Below are 20,812 nucleotides of genomic sequence, written 5' to 3'. Positions count from 1 at the left end.
TGTGCCACCCCAACATACCCTCCATGTCTTCCCATTATTCCCCAGAGAGAGACCCCTCCATACCCCAGAGAGGACCATAGACTACTAAGTGACCACAGACCCCTCTAAATCCCCCCCCCACATTATACCCCAGAGAGACCCCTCTATAGCCCCATTTATACCCCAGAGAGACCCCTCCATAACCCAGAGAGGACTATACACCACTAAGTGACCACAGACCCCTCTATACCCCCCATTATACCCTAGAGACCCCTCCATACCCCCATTATACCCCAGAGAAACTCCTCCATTTATATTCCAGAGAGACCCCTCCATTCCCCAGAGACACACCTCCATACCCCCATTTATACCCTAGAAAGACCCCTCCATACCCCCATTATACCCCAGAGAGACCCCTCAATTTATACCCCAGAGAGACCCCTCAATTTATACCTCAGAAAAAGCCCTCAATACCTCATTATATCCCAGAGAGCCCTCCATTTATACCCCAGAGAGCCCCTCCATACCCCCAAAGACACACCTCCATAACCTATTATACCCCAGAGACATCAGACATAAGCTGAGGGCGAGTGAGAAGCCTTATTGGAAGGGGGGGGGGGGTGGGTGCCGTCGGCAGGCGGGGGTTGAACTGGAGTCAATTCTCCTCCCAGCGATTGGCCAGGAAACTGTGGGGAAGGGTGGGGAGAGGAAGCGGGGAGCTGCCGGGTCACACAGGGAGGATCTACCGCTGTGACACTTGGATCTGAAACCCTGGCCGCTGTCAAAGTCCCGCCTCCTATGATAGACAGCACACTGGTCCAATGCCGGGAAATTGAAGTAGTGTGACGTCTATCATAGGAGCTGTTCCAAAAGGCGGGTCTTTGACAGAGGTAGGCGTTTCCGATCCAAGCTGTGTCACAGCAGGAGATCCTCTCAGTGTGATCCAGCTGGCTCTCCTACCGATGAGGCTGCACTGATGAGGCTGCACAGATGAGGCTGCACCGATGAGGCTGCACTGATAAAGTTCTTAACATTTATTTTTGTAACTTAATTCTGCATAAAACAATTAACAGTGTAATTTCATGAGATCATTTACAAGGGAGTGTTTAGGGGCAGGGCAAGGTAGGGTTGGGTGGGGCAACTGGTGACGAGTAACACTTAACGCTTGGCTAGTTGCTCATTTATACCCCAGCGGGACCCCTCCATACCCCCATTTATAGTTCAGAGAGACCCCTCCATACCCCCATTTATACCCCAGAGAGACCCCTCCATACCCCCATTTATACCCCAGAGGGACCCTTCCATATCCCCATTTATAGTCCAGAGAAACCCCTCCATGCCTCCATTTATACCCTACAGCGACCCCCCATACCTCCATTTATACCCCAGAAAGACCCCTTCATACCTCCATTTATTCCCCAGAGAGACCCCTCCATACCCCCATTTATACCCCAAAGAGATCCTTCCATTTATACCCCAGAGAGCTCTCCATACCCCCTTTTATACCGCAGAGAGACCCCTCCATACCCCAGAGAGACCCCTCCGTACCCCAGAGAGATCCCTCCATACCTCCATTTACACCCCAGAGAGACATCTCCATACCCCCATTTATACCCCAGAGAGACCCCTCCATACCTCCATTTATACCCCAGAGAGACATCTCCATACCTCCTTTTATACCCCGGAGAGACCCCTTCATGCCTCCTTTTATACCCCAGAGAGCCCTCCATACCCTCATTTATACCCCAGAGAGAGAGCCCTCCATACCTCCATTTATATCCCAGTGAGACCCCTCCATAACCCCATTTATACCCCAGCGAGACATCTCGATACCTCCTTTTATACCCCAGAGAGATATCTCCATACTTCCATTTATACCCCAGAGAGACCCCTCCATACCTCCATTTATACTCCAGAGAGACCCCTCCATACCTCCATTTATACCCCAGAGAGACCCCTCCATACCTCCATTTATACCCTAGAGAGAGCCCTCCATACCTCCATTTATACCCCAGAGAGACCCCTCCATACCCCCATTTATACCCCAGAGAGACCCCTCCATACCCCCATTTATACCCCAGAGAGAGCCCTCCATACCTCCATTTATACCCCAGAGAGACCCCTCCATACCTTTATTTATACCCCAGAGAGACCCCTCCATACCCCCATTTATACTCCAGAGAGACCCGTCCATACCCCCATTTATATCCCAGAGAAGATTGTATACTACTAATACACCCCAGAGAGACCCCTCTCTATACCCGGGAGAAGAATGTACACTAATACCCCCGCAAGGTCTGTACAGCCCCCCAGTGACCTCTATCACCCCCCTACAGGGAAGGAGGCGCCATGATGGGAGAAGACTCACCTGTTTGGTGGCGCTGAGTTTTCTCTGTAAATGTTCAATCTGTTCCTCCGCAATCTTTATCTTCCGCAGAGCTTCCTCGTCCGCCAACTTCTTCCGCTCCCTACGATCCTTCTCTTCAAGAGCCTGCACCCGCACCCGCAGCTCCTCCACCTGAGACAGGCAGCCAAGTAAGAGACATGCGTGACAGCGACCCCATGTGACAGACACAGATCATAGCAGACAGATCCCCATGTGACACACACAGAACACTGCAGACAGATCCCCCACGTGACACACACAGAACACTGCAGACAGATCCCCCATGTGACAGACACAGAACACTGCAGACAGATCCCCCATGTGACAGACACAGAACACTGCAGACAGATCCCCCGAGTGACAGACACAGAACACTGCAGACAGATCCCCCGAGTGACAGACACAGAACACTGCAGACAGATCCCCCATGTGACAGACACAGAACACTGCAGACAGATCCCCCATGTGACACACACAGATCCCCCATGTGACAGACACAGAACACTGCAGACAGATCCCCCACGTGACAGACACAGAACACTGCAGACAGATCCCCCATGTGACACACACAGAACACTGCAGACAAATCCCCCATGTGACAGACACAGAACACTGCAGACAGATCCCCCACGTGACAGACACAGAACACTGCAGACAGATCCCCCACGTGACAGACACAGAACACTGCAGACAGATCCCCCATGTGACACACACAGAACACTGCAGACAAATCCCCCATGTGACAGACACAGAACACTGCAGACAGATCCCCATGTGACACACACAGAACACTGCAGACAGATCCCCCACGTGACACACACAGAACACTGCAGACAGATCCCCCATGTGACACACACAGAACACTGCAGACAGATCCCCCATGTGACAGACACAGAACACTGCAGACAGATCCCCCATGTGACAGACACAGAACACTGCAGACAGATCCCCATGTGACACACACAGAACACTGCAGACAGATCCCCCGAGTGACAGACACAGAACACTGCAGACAGATCCCCATGTGACAGACACAGAACACTGCAGACAGATCCCCCGAGTGACAGACACAGAACACTGCAGACAGATCCCCATGTGACACACACAGAACACTGCAGACAGATCCCCCGAGTGACAGACACAGAACACTGCAGACAGATCCCCCGAGTGACAGACACAGAACACTGCAGACAGATCCCCATGTGACAGACACAGAACACTGCAGACAGATCCCCCACGTGACAGACACAGAACACTGCAGACAGATCCCCATGTGACACACACAGAACACTGCAGACAGATCCCCCATGTGACAGACACAGAACACTGCAGACAGATCCCCATGTGACAGACACAGAACACTGCAGACAGATCCCCATGTGACACACACAGAACACTGCAGACAGATCCCCCGAGTGACACACACAGAACACTGCAGACAGATCCCCCGAGTGACAGACACAGAACACTGCAGACAGATCCCCCACGTGACAGACACAGAACACTGCAGACAGATCCCCATGTGACACACACAGAACACTGCAGACAGATCCCCCATGTGACACACACAGAACACTGCAGACAGATCCCCCATGTGACAGACACAGAACACTGCAGACAGATCCCCCATGTGACAGACACAGAACACTGCAGACAGATCCCCCGAGTGACAGACACAGAACACTGCAGACAGATCCCCCATGTGACACACACAGATCCCCCATGTGACAGACACAGAACACTGCAGACAGATCCCCCACGTGACAGACACAGAACACTGCAGACAGATCCCCCATGTGACAGACACAGAACACTGCAGACAGATCCCCCATGTGACACACACAGATCCCCCATGTGACAGACACAGAACACTGCAGACAGATCCCCCACGTGACAGACACAGAACACTGCAGACAGATCCCCCATGTGACACACACAGAACACTGCAGACAAATCCCCCATGTGACAGACACAGAACACTGCAGACAGATCCCCCACGTGACAGACACAGAACACTGCAGACAGATCCCCCATGTGACACACACAGAACACTGCAGACAAATCCCCCATGTGACAGACACAGAACACTGCAGACAGATCCCCATGTGACACACACAGAACACTGCAGACAGATCCCCCACGTGACAGACACAGAACACTGCAGACAGATCCCCCATGTGACAGACACAGAACACTGCAGACAGATCCCCATGTGACACACACAGAACACTGCAGACAGATCCCCCATGTGACACACACAGAACACTGCAGACAGATCCCCCATGTGACACACACAGAACACTGCAGACAGATCCCCCATGTGACACACACAGAACACTGCAGACAGATCCCCCATGTGACAGACACAGAACACTGCAGACAGATCCCCCACGTGACAGACACAGAACACTGCAGACAGATCCCCCATGTGACACACACAGAACACTGCAGACAAATCCCCCATGTGACAGACACAGAACACTGCAGACAGATCCCCATGTGACACACACAGAACACTGCAGACAGATCCCCCACGTGACACACACAGAACACTGCAGACAGATCCCCCATGTGACACACACAGAACACTGCAGACAGATCCCCCATGTGACAGACACAGAACACTGCAGACAGATCCCCCATGTGACAGACACAGAACACTGCAGACAGATCCCCATGTGACACACACAGAACACTGCAGACAGATCCCCCGAGTGACAGACACAGAACACTGCAGACAGATCCCCATGTGACAGACACAGAACACTGCAGACAGATCCCCCGAGTGACAGACACAGAACACTGCAGACAGATCCCCATGTGACACACACAGAACACTGCAGACAGATCCCCCGAGTGACAGACACAGAACACTGCAGACAGATCCCCCGAGTGACAGACACAGAACACTGCAGACAGATCCCCATGTGACAGACACAGAACACTGCAGACAGATCCCCATGTGACACACACAGAACACTGCAGACAGATCCCCCATGTGACAGACACAGAACACTGCAGACAGATCCCCATGTGACAGACACAGAACACTGCAGACAGATCCCCATGTGACACACACAGAACACTGCAGACAGATCCCCCGAGTGACACACACAGAACACTGCAGACAGATCCCCCGAGTGACAGACACAGAACACTGCAGACAGATCCCCCACGTGACAGACACAGAACACTGCAGACAGATCCCCCATGTGACACACACAGAACACTGCAGACAAATCCCCCATGTGACAGACACAGAACACTGCAGACAGATCCCCCACGTGACAGACACAGAACACTGCAGACAGATCCCCCACGTGACAGACACAGAACACTGCAGACAGATCCCCCATGTGACACACACAGAACACTGCAGACAAATCCCCCATGTGACAGACACAGAACACTGCAGACAGATCCCCATGTGACACACACAGAACACTGCAGACAGATCCCCCACGTGACACACACAGAACACTGCAGACAGATCCCCCATGTGACACACACAGAACACTGCAGACAGATCCCCCATGTGACAGACACAGAACACTGCAGACAGATCCCCCATGTGACAGACACAGAACACTGCAGACAGATCCCCATGTGACACACACAGAACACTGCAGACAGATCCCCCGAGTGACAGACACAGAACACTGCAGACAGATCCCCATGTGACAGACACAGAACACTGCAGACAGATCCCCCGAGTGACAGACACAGAACACTGCAGACAGATCCCCATGTGACACACACAGAACACTGCAGACAGATCCCCCGAGTGACAGACACAGAACACTGCAGACAGATCCCCCGAGTGACAGACACAGAACACTGCAGACAGATCCCCATGTGACAGACACAGAACACTGCAGACAGATCCCCCACGTGACAGACACAGAACACTGCAGACAGATCCCCATGTGACACACACAGAACACTGCAGACAGATCCCCCATGTGACAGACACAGAACACTGCAGACAGATCCCCATGTGACAGACACAGAACACTGCAGACAGATCCCCATGTGACAGACACAGAACACTGCAGACAGATCCCCATGTGACACACACAGAACACTGCAGACAGATCCCCCGAGTGACACACACAGAACACTGCAGACAGATCCCCCGAGTGACAGACACAGAACACTGCAGACAGATCCCCCACGTGACAGACACAGAACACTGCAGACAGATCCCCATGTGACACACACAGAACACTGCAGACAGATCCCCCATGTGACACACACAGAACACTGCAGACAGATCCCCCATGTGACAGACACAGAACACTGCAGACAGATCCCCCATGTGACAGACACAGAACACTGCAGACAGATCCCCCGAGTGACACACACAGAACACTGCAGACAGATCCCCCATGTGACACACACAGAACACTGCAGACAGATCCCCCATGTGACAGACACAGAACACTGCAGACAGATCCCCCGAGTGACAGACACAGAACACTGCAGACAGATCCCCCATGTGACAGACACAGAACACTGCAGACAGATCCCCCATGTGACACACACAGATCCCCCATGTGACAGACACAGAACACTGCAGACAGATCCCCCACGTGACAGACACAGAACACTGCAGACAGATCCCCCATGTGACACACACAGAACACTGCAGACAAATCCCCCATGTGACAGACACAGAACACTGCAGACAGATCCCCATGTGACACACACAGAACACTGCAGACAGATCCCCCACGTGACACACACAGAACACTGCAGACAGATCCCCCATGTGACACACACAGAACACTGCAGACAGATCCCCCATGTGACACACACAGAACACTGCAGACAGATCCCCCATGTGACAGACACAGAACACTGCAGACAGATCCCCCACGTGACAGACACAGAACACTGCAGACAGATCCCCCATGTGACACACACAGAACACTGCAGACAAATCCCCCATGTGACAGACACAGAACACTGCAGACAGATCCCCATGTGACACACACAGAACACTGCAGACAGATCCCCCACGTGACACACACAGAACACTGCAGACAGATCCCCCATGTGACACACACAGAACACTGCAGACAGATCCCCCATGTGACAGACACAGAACACTGCAGACAGATCCCCCATGTGACAGACACAGAACACTGCAGACAGATCCCCATGTGACACACACAGAACACTGCAGACAGATCCCCCGAGTGACAGACACAGAACACTGCAGACAGATCCCCATGTGACAGACACAGAACACTGCAGACAGATCCCCCGAGTGACAGACACAGAACACTGCAGACAGATCCCCATGTGACACACACAGAACACTGCAGACAGATCCCCCGAGTGACAGACACAGAACACTGCAGACAGATCCCCCGAGTGACAGACACAGAACACTGCAGACAGATCCCCATGTGACAGACACAGAACACTGCAGACAGATCCCCATGTGACACACACAGAACACTGCAGACAGATCCCCCATGTGACAGACACAGAACACTGCAGACAGATCCCCATGTGACAGACACAGAACACTGCAGACAGATCCCCATGTGACACACACAGAACACTGCAGACAGATCCCCCGAGTGACACACACAGAACACTGCAGACAGATCCCCCGAGTGACAGACACAGAACACTGCAGACAGATCCCCCACGTGACAGACACAGAACACTGCAGACAGATCCCCATGTGACACACACAGAACACTGCAGACAGATCCCCCATGTGACACACACAGAACACTGCAGACAGATCCCCCATGTGACAGACACAGAACACTGCAGACAGATCCCCCATGTGACAGACACAGAACACTGCAGACAGATCCCCCGAGTGACAGACACAGAACACTGCAGACAGATCCCCCATGTGACAGACACAGAACACTGCAGACAGATCCCCCATGTGACACACACAGATCCCCCATGTGACAGACACAGAACACTGCAGACAGATCCCCCACGTGACAGACACAGAACACTGCAGACAGAGCCCCCATGTGACACACACAGAACACTGCAGACAAATCCCCCATGTGACAGACACAGAACACTGCAGACAGATCCCCCACGTGACAGACACAGAACACTGCAGACAGATCCCCCATGTGACACACACAGAACACTGCAGACAAATCCCCCATGTGACAGACACAGAACACTGCAGACAGATCCCCATGTGACACACACAGAACACTGCAGACAGATCCCCCACGTGACACACACAGAACACTGCAGACAGATCCCCCATGTGACACACACAGAACACTGCAGACAGATCCCCCATGTGACAGACACAGAACACTGCAGACAGATCCCCATGTGACAGACACAGAACACTGCAGACAGATCCCCATGTGACAGACACAGAACACTGCAGACAGATCCCCCACGTGACAGACACAGAACACTGCAGACAGATCCCCATGTGACACACACAGAACACTGCAGACAGATCCCCCATGTGACAGACACAGAACACTGCAGACAGATCCCCATGTGACAGACACAGAACACTGCAGACAGATCCCCATGTGACACACACAGAACACTGCAGACAGATCCCCCGAGTGACAGACACAGAACACTGCAGACAGATCCCCATGTGACACACACAGAACACTGCAGACAGATCCCCATGTGACACACACAGAACACTGCAGACAGATCCCCCGAGTGACAGACACAGAACACTGCAGACAGATCCCCCATGTGACAGACACAGAACACTGCAGACAGATCCCCATGTGACACACACAGAACACTGCAGACAGATCCCCCGAGTGACACACACAGAACACTGCAGACAGATCCCCCGAGTGACAGACACAGAACACTGCAGACAGATCCCCCACGTGACAGACACAGAACACTGCAGACAGATCCCCATGTGACACACACAGAACACTGCAGACAAATCCCCCACGTGACAGACACAGAACACTGCAGACAGATCCCCATGTGACACACACAGAACACTGCAGACAGATCCCCATGTGACAGACACAGAACACTGCAGACAGATCCCCATGTGACACACACAGAACACTGCAGACAGATCCCCCGAGTGACAGACACAGAACACTGCAGACAGATCCCCATGTGACACACACAGAACACTGCAGACAGATCCCCCGAGTGACAGACACAGAACACTGCAGACAGATCCCCATGTGACACACACAGAACACTGCAGACAGATCCCCATGTGACACACACAGAACACTGCAGACAGATCCCCCGAGTGACAGACACAGAACACTGCAGACAGATCCCCCATGTGACAGACACAGAACACTGCAGACAGATCCCCATGTGACACACACAGAACACTGCAGACAGATCCCCCGAGTGACACACACAGAACACTGCAGACAGATCCCCCGAGTGACAGACACAGAACACTGCAGACAGATCCCCCACGTGACAGACACAGAACACTGCAGACAGATCCCCATGTGACACACACAGAACACTGCAGACAGATCCCCCATGTGACACACACAGATCCCCCATGTGACAGACACAGAACACTGCAGACAGATCCCCCACGTGACAGACACAGAACACTGCAGACAGAGCCCCCATGTGACACACACAGAACACTGCAGACAAATCCCCCATGTGACAGACACAGAACACTGCAGACAGATCCCCCACGTGACAGACACAGAACACTGCAGACAGATCCCCCATGTGACACACACAGAACACTGCAGACAAATCCCCCATGTGACAGACACAGAACACTGCAGACAGATCCCCATGTGACACACACAGAACACTGCAGACAGATCCCCCACGTGACAGACACAGAACACTGCAGACAGATCCCCCACGTGACACACACAGAACACTGCAGACAGATCCCCCATGTGACACACACAGAACACTGCAGACAGATCCCCCATGTGACAGACACAGAACACTGCAGACAGATCCCCATGTGACAGACACAGAACACTGCAGACAGATCCCCCATGTGACAGACACAGAACACTGCAGACAGATCCCCATGTGACACACACAGAACACTGCAGACAGATCCCCCATGTGACAGACACAGAACACTGCAGACAGATCCCCATGTGACACACACAGAACACTGCAGACAGATCCCCCGAGTGACAGACACAGAACACTGCAGACAGATCCCCATGTGACACACACAGAACACTGCAGACAGATCCCCATGTGACAGACACAGAACACTGCAGACAGATCCCCCACGTGACAGACACAGAACACTGCAGACAGATCCCCATGTGACACACACAGAACACTGCAGACAGATCCCCCATGTGACAGACACAGAACACTGCAGACAGATCCCCATGTGACAGACACAGAACACTGCAGACAGATCCCCATGTGACACACACAGAACACTGCAGACAGATCCCCCGAGTGACAGACACAGAACACTGCAGACAGATCCCCATGTGACACACACAGAACACTGCAGACAGATCCCCTGAGTGACAGACACAGAACACTGCAGACAGATCCCCATGTGACACACACAGAACACTGCAGACAGATCCCCATGTGACACACACAGAACACTGCAGACAGATCCCCCGAGTGACAGACACAGAACACTGCAGACAGATCCCCCATGTGACAGACACAGAACACTGCAGACAGATCCCCATGTGACACACACAGAACACTGCAGACAGATCCCCCGAGTGACACACACAGAACACTGCAGACAGATCCCCCGAGTGACAGACACAGAACACTGCAGACAGATCCCCCACGTGACAGACACAGAACACTGCAGACAGATCCCCATGTGACACACACAGAACACTGCAGACAGATCCCCCATGTGACACACACAGAACACTGCAGACAGATCCCCCACGTGACACACACAGAACACTGCAGACAGATCCCCCATGTGACACACACAGAACACTGCAGACAGATCCCCCATGTGACACACACAGAACACTGCAGACAGATCCCCCATGTGACACACACAGAACACTGCAGACAGATCCCCATGTGACACACACAGAACACTGCAGACAGATCCCCCACGTGACACACACAGAACACTGCAGACAGATCCCCCACGTGACACACACCTCAGCTTTGGTCTTCCTTTCGGCCGCCATAAGCTGCACTTTGTCTCGTTGCTCCTTGGGGGCGGACTTATACATATCCAGTAATAATTTCATCTCTTTCTGGCTCTCCTGAGCCTTCCTGGAAGAACAGAGGAGAGAATAGAGAGAGAAAACAATGGGAATACAGGAGCTCAGGGGAGGTGACAAGGCAGAAGTTGGATGGGGGCAGGGCTGACAATGGGAATACAGGAGCTCAGGGGAGGTGACAAGGCAGAAGTTGGATGGGGGCAGGGCTGACAATGGGAATACAGGAGCTCAGGGGAGGTGACAGGGCAGAAGTTGGATGGGGGCAGGGCTGACAATGGGAATACAGGAGCTCAGGGGAGGTGACAGGGCAGAAGTTGGATGGGGGCAGGGCTGACAATGGGAATACAGGAGCTCAGGGGAGGTGACAAGGCAGAAGTTGGATGGGGGCAGGGCTGACAATGGGAATACAGGAGCTCAGGGAAGGTGACAGGGCAGAAGTTGGATGGGGGCAGGGCTGACAATGGGAATACAGGAGCTCAGGGGAGGTGACAAGGCAGAAGTTGGATGGGGGCAGGGCTGACAATGGGAATACAGGAGCTCAGGGGAGGTGACAGGGCAGAAGTTGGATGGGGGCAGGGCCGACAATGGAGTAAAGAAGCTCAGGGGAGGTTACAGGGCAAAAGTTGGATGGGGGCAGGGCTGACAATGGGAATACAGGAGCTCAGGTAAGGTGACAGGGCAGAAGTTGGATGGGGGCAGGGCCGACAATGGAGTAAAGAAGCTCAGGGGAGGTTACAGGGCAAAAGTTGGATGGGGGCAGGGCTGACAATGGGAATACAGGAGCTCAGGGGAGGTGACAAGGCAGAAGTTGGATGGGGGCAGGGCCGACAATGGAGTAAAGAAGCTCAGGGGAGGTTACAGGGCAAAAGTTGGATGGGGGCAGGGCTGACAATGGGAATACAGGAGCTCAGGGGAGGTGACAAGGCAGAAGTTGGATGGGGGCAGGGCTGACAATGGAGTAAAGAAGCTCAGGGGAGGTGACAAGGCAGAAGTTGGATGGGGGCAGGGCTGACAATGGAGTAAAGAAGCTCAGGGGAGGTGACAAGGCAGAAGTTGGATGGGGGCAGGGCTGACAATGGAGTAAAGAAGCTCAGGGGAGGTGACAAGGCAGAAGTTGGATGGGGGCAGGGCCGACAATGGGAATACAGGAGCTCAGGGGAGGTGACAAGGCAGAAGTTGGATGGGGGCAGGGCCGACAATGGGAATACAGGAGCTCAGGGGAGGTGACAAGGCAGAAGTTGGATGGGGGCAGGGCTGACAATGGGAATACAGGAGCTCAGGGGAGGTGACAAGGCAGAAGTTGGATGGGGGCAGGGCTGACAATGGGAATACAGGAGCTCAGGGGAGGTGACAGGGCAGAAGTTGGATAGAGGCGGGGCTGACAATGGAGTACCGAAGCTCACGGGAGATAAGGCAAAAGTTGGATGGGGGTGGGGCCAACAACATACCGAAGCTCAGGGGAGATGACAAGGCAGAAGTTGGGTGGGGGTGGGGCTGACAATGAAGTACAGAAGCTCAGGGGAGGTGATAAGGCAGGAGTTGGATGGGGGTGGGGTTGACAATGACCAAACAAATGGAAACCAATGGTTTATCTCACTTGAGTTCTGTCCGTAGCTGTTTGAGGATATCGGCATCCTTCCTCTTGGTGTCATCGGTCTTCTGCTTGTCCCTGTCCCGCTCCTTCTCTCTCTCCCGATCCTTCTCCCGATCCCTATCTAGCTCTCGCTCACGTGTTTTACTTCTCTCCGGTTCCTTCTTTGGCTCTTCCTCCTCTTTCTTCACCTCTGGTGTAGTGGGGGTCTCAGGGTCACGTACTGGGGTGGGGGGCGGCTCCTTCTTCACTTCTACCTCCTCCTCTTTTACTGGTGTGGACGGCACTTCAGTACTGGAAACACTGGGTGGGGGGCATGGGGGGGCTCCAGCTTGTAAACGAATCTACAGAGAAGAAGCAGAGATGAGCGATGATCACCAGAAACGGTCAGGACAGTGTACCCACAGTGCTTACATCAGTAAGAACGCCAGGTCCTGGTCTGAGGTGAGGTCCTAGGCCCAGGTCCTCACTCAGGAGAATGTTGCATCCCGGTCTGAGGTGGGGTCCTAGGTCCTGTTCTCAGTCAGGAGAATGCGGTGTCCTGGTCTGAGGTGGGGTCCTAGGCCTCCATCCACAGTCAGAAATATGCTGCATCCTGGTCTGAGGTGAGGACCTGGTCCTCAGTCAAAAGTATGCTGTGTCCTGGTCTGAGATGTGGCCCTAGTCTTCAGGAGAATGCTGCATCCTGGTCTGAGGTGTGGTCCTAAGTCCTGGTCTCAGTCAGGAGAACGCCAGGTCCTGGTCACAGTTCTAGTCCTCAGTCAGGAATATGCTGCATCCTGGTCTGAGGTGTGGTCCTAAGTCCTGGGCCTCAGGAGAACACTGCACTCTGGTCTGAGGTGTGGACTAGGTCCTGGTCCTCAGTCAGGATTATGGGGCGTCCAGGACTGAGGTTGTTGTTGTACAGGTTGTGGAAGGTGAGGGAAAATAAAAGGACTTTGTTGGGTGTCTCCCTCACCTTGCTCACCTCTCCCTGGGCATCTCGCACCTTGCGTTTATAGCGTTGGACATCTCCCTTCAGCTGGTGGTTGTGGTTCTGCAGACTTCCAATCAAATGTCGCATTTCACGATTAATTGGTCCTAGAAAAAAAAGAAAGGAAGTGAGATCTCACAGAGATGAGGCCGCCCTCTGCTCCGGGACTTCCCCGACCCCGGTCTCTCCTCACCTGCCTGCTCGTTGGCGGCCAGATTCTGCTCAAACTCAATTCTTAGCATCTCGTACTCCTTCCGCACCTGAGCCAAGGTGTCCTCCAGCTGGATTACCTCCGTCCTCAGCTTCTTCTGCACAGACAGTTCCTCACTCTGCAGGAGACAAAGCAGTCCTAGCACAACAAGCCTCCAAAATGCAGACATAGGGACTGGAAGACCCGGGGAAACACAGCACAGGGGGAAGGAAGACCCGGGGAAACACAGCACAGGGGGAAGGAAGACCCGGGGGAACACAGCACAGGGGGAAGGAAGACCCGGGGGAACACAGCACAGGGGGAAGGAAGACCCGGGGGAACGCAGCACGGGGGGGGGGGGGGGGTGGAGAGGAAGACCCGGGGGAACGCAGCATGGGGGGGAAGGAGGACCCGGGAGGGGAACGCAGCACGGGGGGAAGGAGGACCCGGGGGGAAGGAGGACCCGGGGGAATGCAGCAGGGGGGGGGATGGAAGACCCGGGGGAATGCAGCACAGGGGGGGAATGGAAGACCCGGGGGAATGCAGCACAGGGGGGGAATGGAAGACCCGGGGGAATGCAGCACAGGGGGGGAATGGAAGACCCGGGGGAATGCAGCACAGGGGGGGAATGGAAGACCCGGGGGAATGCAGCACAGGGGGGGAATGGAAGACCCGGGGGAATGCAGCACAGGGGGGGAATGGAAGACCCGGGGGAATGCAGCACAGGGGGAAGGAAGACCCGGGGGAATACAACACAGGAGGGAAGGAAGACCCGGGGGAATACAGCACAGGGGGAAGGAAGACCCGGGGGAATACAGCACAGGAGGGAAGGAAGACCCGGGGGAATACAGCACAGGGGGGGGAAGGAGGACCGGGGGGAACGCAGCACAGGGGGGAAGGAGGACCCGGGGGGAACGCAGCACAGGGGGGAAGGAGGACCCGGGGGGAACGCAGCACGGGGGGGGGGGGGGAAGGAAGACCCGGGGGAACGCAGCACGGGGGGAAGGAAGACCCGGGGGAACGCAGCACGGGGGGAAAGGAAGACCCGGGGGAACGCAGCACGGGGGGAAAGGAAGACCCGGGGGAACGCAGCACGGGGGGAAAGGAAGACCCGGGGGAACGCAGCACGGGGGGAAGGAAGACCCAGGGGAATGCAGCGGGGGGGGGGGGGGAATGGAAGACCCGGGGGAATGCAGCACGGGGGGGGGGGGGGGATGAAGACCCGGGGAATGCAGCACAGGGGGAAGGAAGACCCGGGGGAATGCAGCACAGGGGGAAGGAAGACCCGGGGGAATGCAGCACGGGGGGGGGGGGGATGAAGACCCGGGGGAATGCAGCACAGGGGGAAGGAAGACCCGGGGGAATGCAGCACAGGGGGAAGGAAGACCCGGGGGAATACAGCACAGGGGGAAGGAAGACCCGGGGGAATACAGCACAGGGGGGAAGGAGGACCCGGGGGAACACAGCACAGGGGGGAAGGAGGACCCGGGGGAACGCAGCACGGGGGGAAAGGAAGACCCGGGGGAACGCAGCACGGGGGGAAGGAAGACCCGGGGGAACGCAGCACGGGGGGAAGGAAGACCCGGGGGAACACAGCACGGGGGGGAGGGAAGGAATACCCGGGGGAACGCAGCACGGGGGGGGGGGGGGGGGGGGGGAAGAGGAAGACCCGGGGGAACGCAGCATGGGGGGGGGGGGGGAGAGGAAGACCCGGGGGAACGCAGCACGGGGGGAAGGAGGACCCGGGGGGAACGCAGACCCGGGGGAATGCAGCAGGGGGGGGGAATGGAAGACCCGGGGGAATGCAGCACAGGGGGGGAATGGAAGACCCGGGGGAATGCAGCACAGGGGGGGAATGGAAGACCCGGGGGAACGCAGCACAGGGGGGGAATGGAAGACCCGGGGGAACACAGCACAGGGGGGGAAGGAGGACCCGGGGGGAACGCAGCACAGGGGGGAAGGAGGACCCGGGGGGAACGCAGCACAGGGGGGGGGGGAAGGAAGACCCGGGGGGAATGCAGCACAGGGGGGAAGGAGGACCCGGGGGGAATGCAGCACAGGGGGGGGGGAAGGAAGACCCGGGGGGAATGCAGCACAGGGGGGAAGGAGGACCCGGGGGGAATGCAGCACAGGGGGAAGGAAGACCCGGGGGAACGCAGCACAGGGGGAAGGAAGACCCGGGGGAACGCAGCACGGGGGGAAAGGAAGACCCGGGGGAACGCAGCACGGGGGGAAAGGAAGACCCGGGGGAACGCAGCACGGGGGGAAGGAAGACCCGGGGGAACGCAGCACGGGGGGAAGGAAGACCCGGGGGAACGCAGCACGGGGGGAAGGAAGACCCAGGGGAATGCAGCAGGGGGGGGGGGGAATGGAAGACCCGGGGGAATGCAGCACGGGGGGGGGGGGGAATGAAGACCCGGGGGAATGCAGCACAGGGGGAAGGAAGACCCGGGGGAATGCAGCACAGGGGGAAGGAAGACCCGGGGGAATGCAGCACAGGGGGAAGGAAGACCCGGGGGAATACAGCACAGGGGGGGAAGGAGGACCCGGGGGAACACAGCACAGGGGGGAAGGAGGACCCGGGGGGAACGCAGCACAGGGGGGAAGGAGGACCCGGGGGAACACAGCACGGGGGGAAAGGAAGACCCGGGGGAACGCAGCACGGGGGGAAGGAAGACCCGGGGGAACACAGCACGGGGGGAAAGGAAGACCCGGGGGAACGCAGCACGGGGGGAAGGAAGACCCGGGGGAACGCAGCACGGGGGGGAAGGAAGACCCGGGGGAACGCAGCACGGGGGGAAGGAAGACCCAGGGGAATGCAGCAGGGGGGGAATGGAAGACCCGGGGGAATGCAGCACGGGGGGGGGAAATGAAGACCCGGGGGAATGCAGCACAGGGGGAAGGAAGACCCGGGGGAATGCAGCACAGGGGGAAGGAAGACCCGTGGGAATGCAGCACAGGGGGAAGGAAGACCCGGGGGAATGCAGCACAGGGGGAAGGAAGACCCGGGGGAACACAGCACAGGGGGAAGGAAGACCCGGGGGAACACAGCACAGGGGGAAGGAAGACCCGGGGGAACACAGCACAGGGGGAAGGAAGACCCGGGGGAACACAGCACGGGGGAAGGAAGACCCGGGGGAATAGAGCACAGGTATGTATTATTTATACATGGAGATCATATCCCCCCTTATGTATTTATACATGGAGATCATATCCCCCCTTATGTATTTATACATGGAGATCATATCCCCCCCTTATGTATTTATACATGGAGATCATATCCCCCCCTTATGTATATATATATATATATGGAGATCATATCCTCCTTATGTATTTATACATGGAGATCATATCCCCCCCTTATATATTTATACATGGAGAGAGAGGGGAGTGTGAGAAGAGAAGAGTGTGAGAAGAGAGGGGAGAGTGAGAAGAGAGGGGAGAGTGAGAAGAGGGGACTGTGAGAAGAGAGAGAAGTGTGGGAATTTGCAGGAATCCGGCACTGACCTCCATGCGTTCGATCTGTCGCAGGTGACTGTTCTTCGTGTTGAGGAGATGAGCTCGGGCCTCATCCAGCTGTGTCTTGACTTGTAAGGATTCGTTGTAGAGAAGTGAGAACTGAGACTGCAGGCAGCGGAAGTCCTGTGTGCCCCTCACAGCCTCCTCAGGGAGGGTCCGCAGATCCAACTACAAGACACCATACAACATGTCATACATCATACAACCACCATCTCCTCCAATCATACCTTTATACACCTTCCCCCTCTCCTAGAGCTACACATACATCATACATGTCATTCATCATACATGTCATTCATCCTACATGTCATACATCATACATGTCATTCATCATACACCCACCACCTCCTCCGATCACCACACCTCTATACAGTTGTGATGAAGAGCGCCTCCCTTGGAGAATCGGTAATATACGGGATGAATGAGTGAGCAGCAAAACCCATTTTGTGTATTTCTTATCACCTCCAGTCACAGAATGGGAATCCCATAACAGCACAACCCGATCATAAAACAAAACATGGCAATAACTAATGAAACCCCCCCCCCGTTCAGAAATTTGCACCCCTTCATTCCTAATCCTGTGTATTGCCCCCTTTATCATCAATGACAGCAGTAAGTCCTCTATAATAGGTGTCTATGAGGAAGTCTTGCAGGTGGTAGAGCTGCCAATTGGTCTTGGCACAATGCCTCCAGATCATGAAGTCTTTGGTGGTTTTGTATGAGATCTCTGCAGAACGATTTGATGATATGAAGGTCAGGAGCCGGCCACTCCAGAACCTTCACCTTTTCCTGCTGTAACCACTGGAGTGTCAGCTTAGTCTTATGCTTCGGGTCATTGTCATGCTGGAGGGTCAGCTTAGCCTTGTGCTTAGGGTCATTGTCCTGCTGGAGGATCAACTTGGCCTTGTGCTTCGGGTCATTGTCCTGCTGGAGGGTCGGCTTGGCCTTGTGCTTCCAGTCATGGTCCGGCTGGAGGGTCGTCTTGGCCTTTTGCTTTGGGTCATTGTCATGCTGGAGGGTCAACTTAGCCTTGTGCTTTGGGCCATTGTCCTGTTGGAGGGTCGGCTTGGCGTTGTGCTTCGGGTCATTGTCCTACTGGAGGGTCGGCTTGGCCTTGTGCTTCGGGTCATTGTCCTACTGGAGGGTCGGCTTGGCCTTGTGCTTAGGGTCATAGTCCTGCTGGAGGGTCAGCTTGGCCTTGTGCTTCGGGTCACTGTCCTGCTGGAGAGGCAGCTTGGCCTTGTGCTTCGGGTTATTGTCCTGCTGGAGGGTCGGCGTGGCCTTGTGCTTCAGGTTATTGTCCTGCTGGAGGGTCGGCGTGGCCTTGTGCTTCGGGTTATTGTCCTGCTGGAAAGTCAGCTTGGCCTTGTGCTTCGGGTCATTGTCTTGCTGGAGAGCAAGCTTGGCCTTGTGCTTCGGGTGACGTGGAAATTTCTCTATACGCTACGCGAAATCCATGTCTCCTGCGCTAATAAAGTGCCCTTTCAGCCTTTTGGTATAATGCATCTTAGTACAACCCTGTTTCCCGTATCTTAGCAAGAAAACAGACATGACCACCGTCCTCACATCCTTAGCTCAACAAACCCTGACCATGGTCGCAATGTTTATTTATATAACAAAAGAGCTTGGATGTTTCACAATCAGCCAATCAAGCACAGGTAAGCAGGACTTATACAAATCTCAACCAATGAACAATGACTAGGGGACTTTATGGGCATGTCTGGGCAGGGGCAGGGCCTTGTGCTTTTGGGTCATTGTCTTGCTAGAGGGTCGGCTTGGCCTTGTGCTTTCGGGTCATTGTCTTGCTGGAGGGTCGGCTTGGCCTTGTGCTTTGGGTCATTGTCCTGCTGGAGGGTCAGCTTGGCCTTGTGCTTCGGGTCATTGTCCTGCTGGAGAGTAAGCTTGGCCTTGTGCTTCGGGTCACTGTCCTGCTGGAAGGTCAGCTGGGCCTTGTGCTTTGGGTCATTGTCATGCTGGAGGGTCAGCTGGGCCTTGTGCTTCGGGTCATTGTCCTGATGGAGGGTCAGCTTGGCCTTGTGCTTCGGGTCATTGTCTGCTGGAGGGTCGGCTTGGCCTTGTGCTTAGGGTCATTGTCTTGCTGGAGAGCAAGTTTGGCCTTATGCTTCAGGTCATTGTCCTGCTGGAGGGTCAGCTTGGCCTTGTTGCTTCGGGGTCATTGTCCTGCTGGAGGTCGGCTTGGCCTTGTGCTTAGGGTCATGGTCTTGCTGGAGAGCAAGTTTGGCCTTATGCTTCAGGTCATTGTCATGCTGGAAGGTCAGCTTGGCCTTGTGCTTTGGGTCATTGTCCTGCTGGAGGGTCAGCTTGGCCTTGTGCTTTGGGTCATTGTCATGCTAGAGAGTAAGCTTGGCCTTGTGCCTCAGGTCATTATCCTGCTGGAGGGTCGGCTTGGCCTTGTGCTTTGGGTCATTGTCATGCTGGAGGGTCGGCTTGGCTTGTGCTTCGGGTCACTGTCCTGCTGGAAGATCAGCTGGGCCTTGTGCTTCGGGTCACTGTCCTGCTGGAAGATCAGCTGGGCCTTGTGCTTCGGGTCATTGTCCTGATGGAGGGTCAGCTTGGCCTTGTGCTTCGGGTCATTGTCCTGATGGAGGGTCAGCTTGGCCTTGTGCTTCGGGGTTATTGTCCTGCTGGAGGGTCGGCTTGGCCTTGTGCTTAGGGTCATTGTCCTGCTGGAGGGTCGGCTTGGCCTTGTGCTTAGGGTCATTGTCTTGCTGGAGGGTCAGCTTGGCCTTGTGCTTCAGGTCATTGTCCTGCTGGAAAGTCCAAGAGTGTGCCATGCGCAGCTTTCCTGCAGAAGAATGCCAATTGTCTGCCAGTATTTTCTGATAACATGCTGCATTCATTTTGCTATCACTTCCCCCATTCCTTTAGAGCTCACACGCCCCCAAAACATCCATAAGACACCACCATGCTTCACAGTGGGGATGGGATTCTTCCTCTCCAAACATAGCACTGATGGTTGTGGCCATAAAACTCTTTTTTGCAC

General features: G+C 55.1%; 1 protein-coding gene across 1 annotated transcript in view; it reads right to left on the bottom strand.

The window, feature by feature from the left end:
• RNF40 (ring finger protein 40) overlaps window positions 1-20,812 on the bottom strand; it is a gene marked incomplete in the record, with an annotated part of 68,253 nt that overhangs the window by 10,667 nt on the left and 36,774 nt on the right. The window contains 6 exon segments of the mRNA XM_073635284.1: window positions 2,348-2,497; window positions 11,470-11,587; window positions 13,133-13,470; window positions 14,085-14,206; window positions 14,293-14,428; window positions 17,797-17,976. Coding sequence (XP_073491385.1) covers window positions 2,348-2,497; window positions 11,470-11,587; window positions 13,133-13,470; window positions 14,085-14,206; window positions 14,293-14,428; window positions 17,797-17,976 — 1,044 coding nt within the window.

The sequence above is a fragment of the Aquarana catesbeiana genome, linkage group LG06 (assembly GCF_042186555.1).
Source record: "Aquarana catesbeiana isolate 2022-GZ linkage group LG06, ASM4218655v1, whole genome shotgun sequence".
Classification (NCBI taxonomy): Eukaryota; Metazoa; Chordata; class Amphibia; order Anura; family Ranidae; genus Aquarana; species Aquarana catesbeiana.
This window is presented reverse-complemented; position numbering and strand designations above follow the sequence as displayed.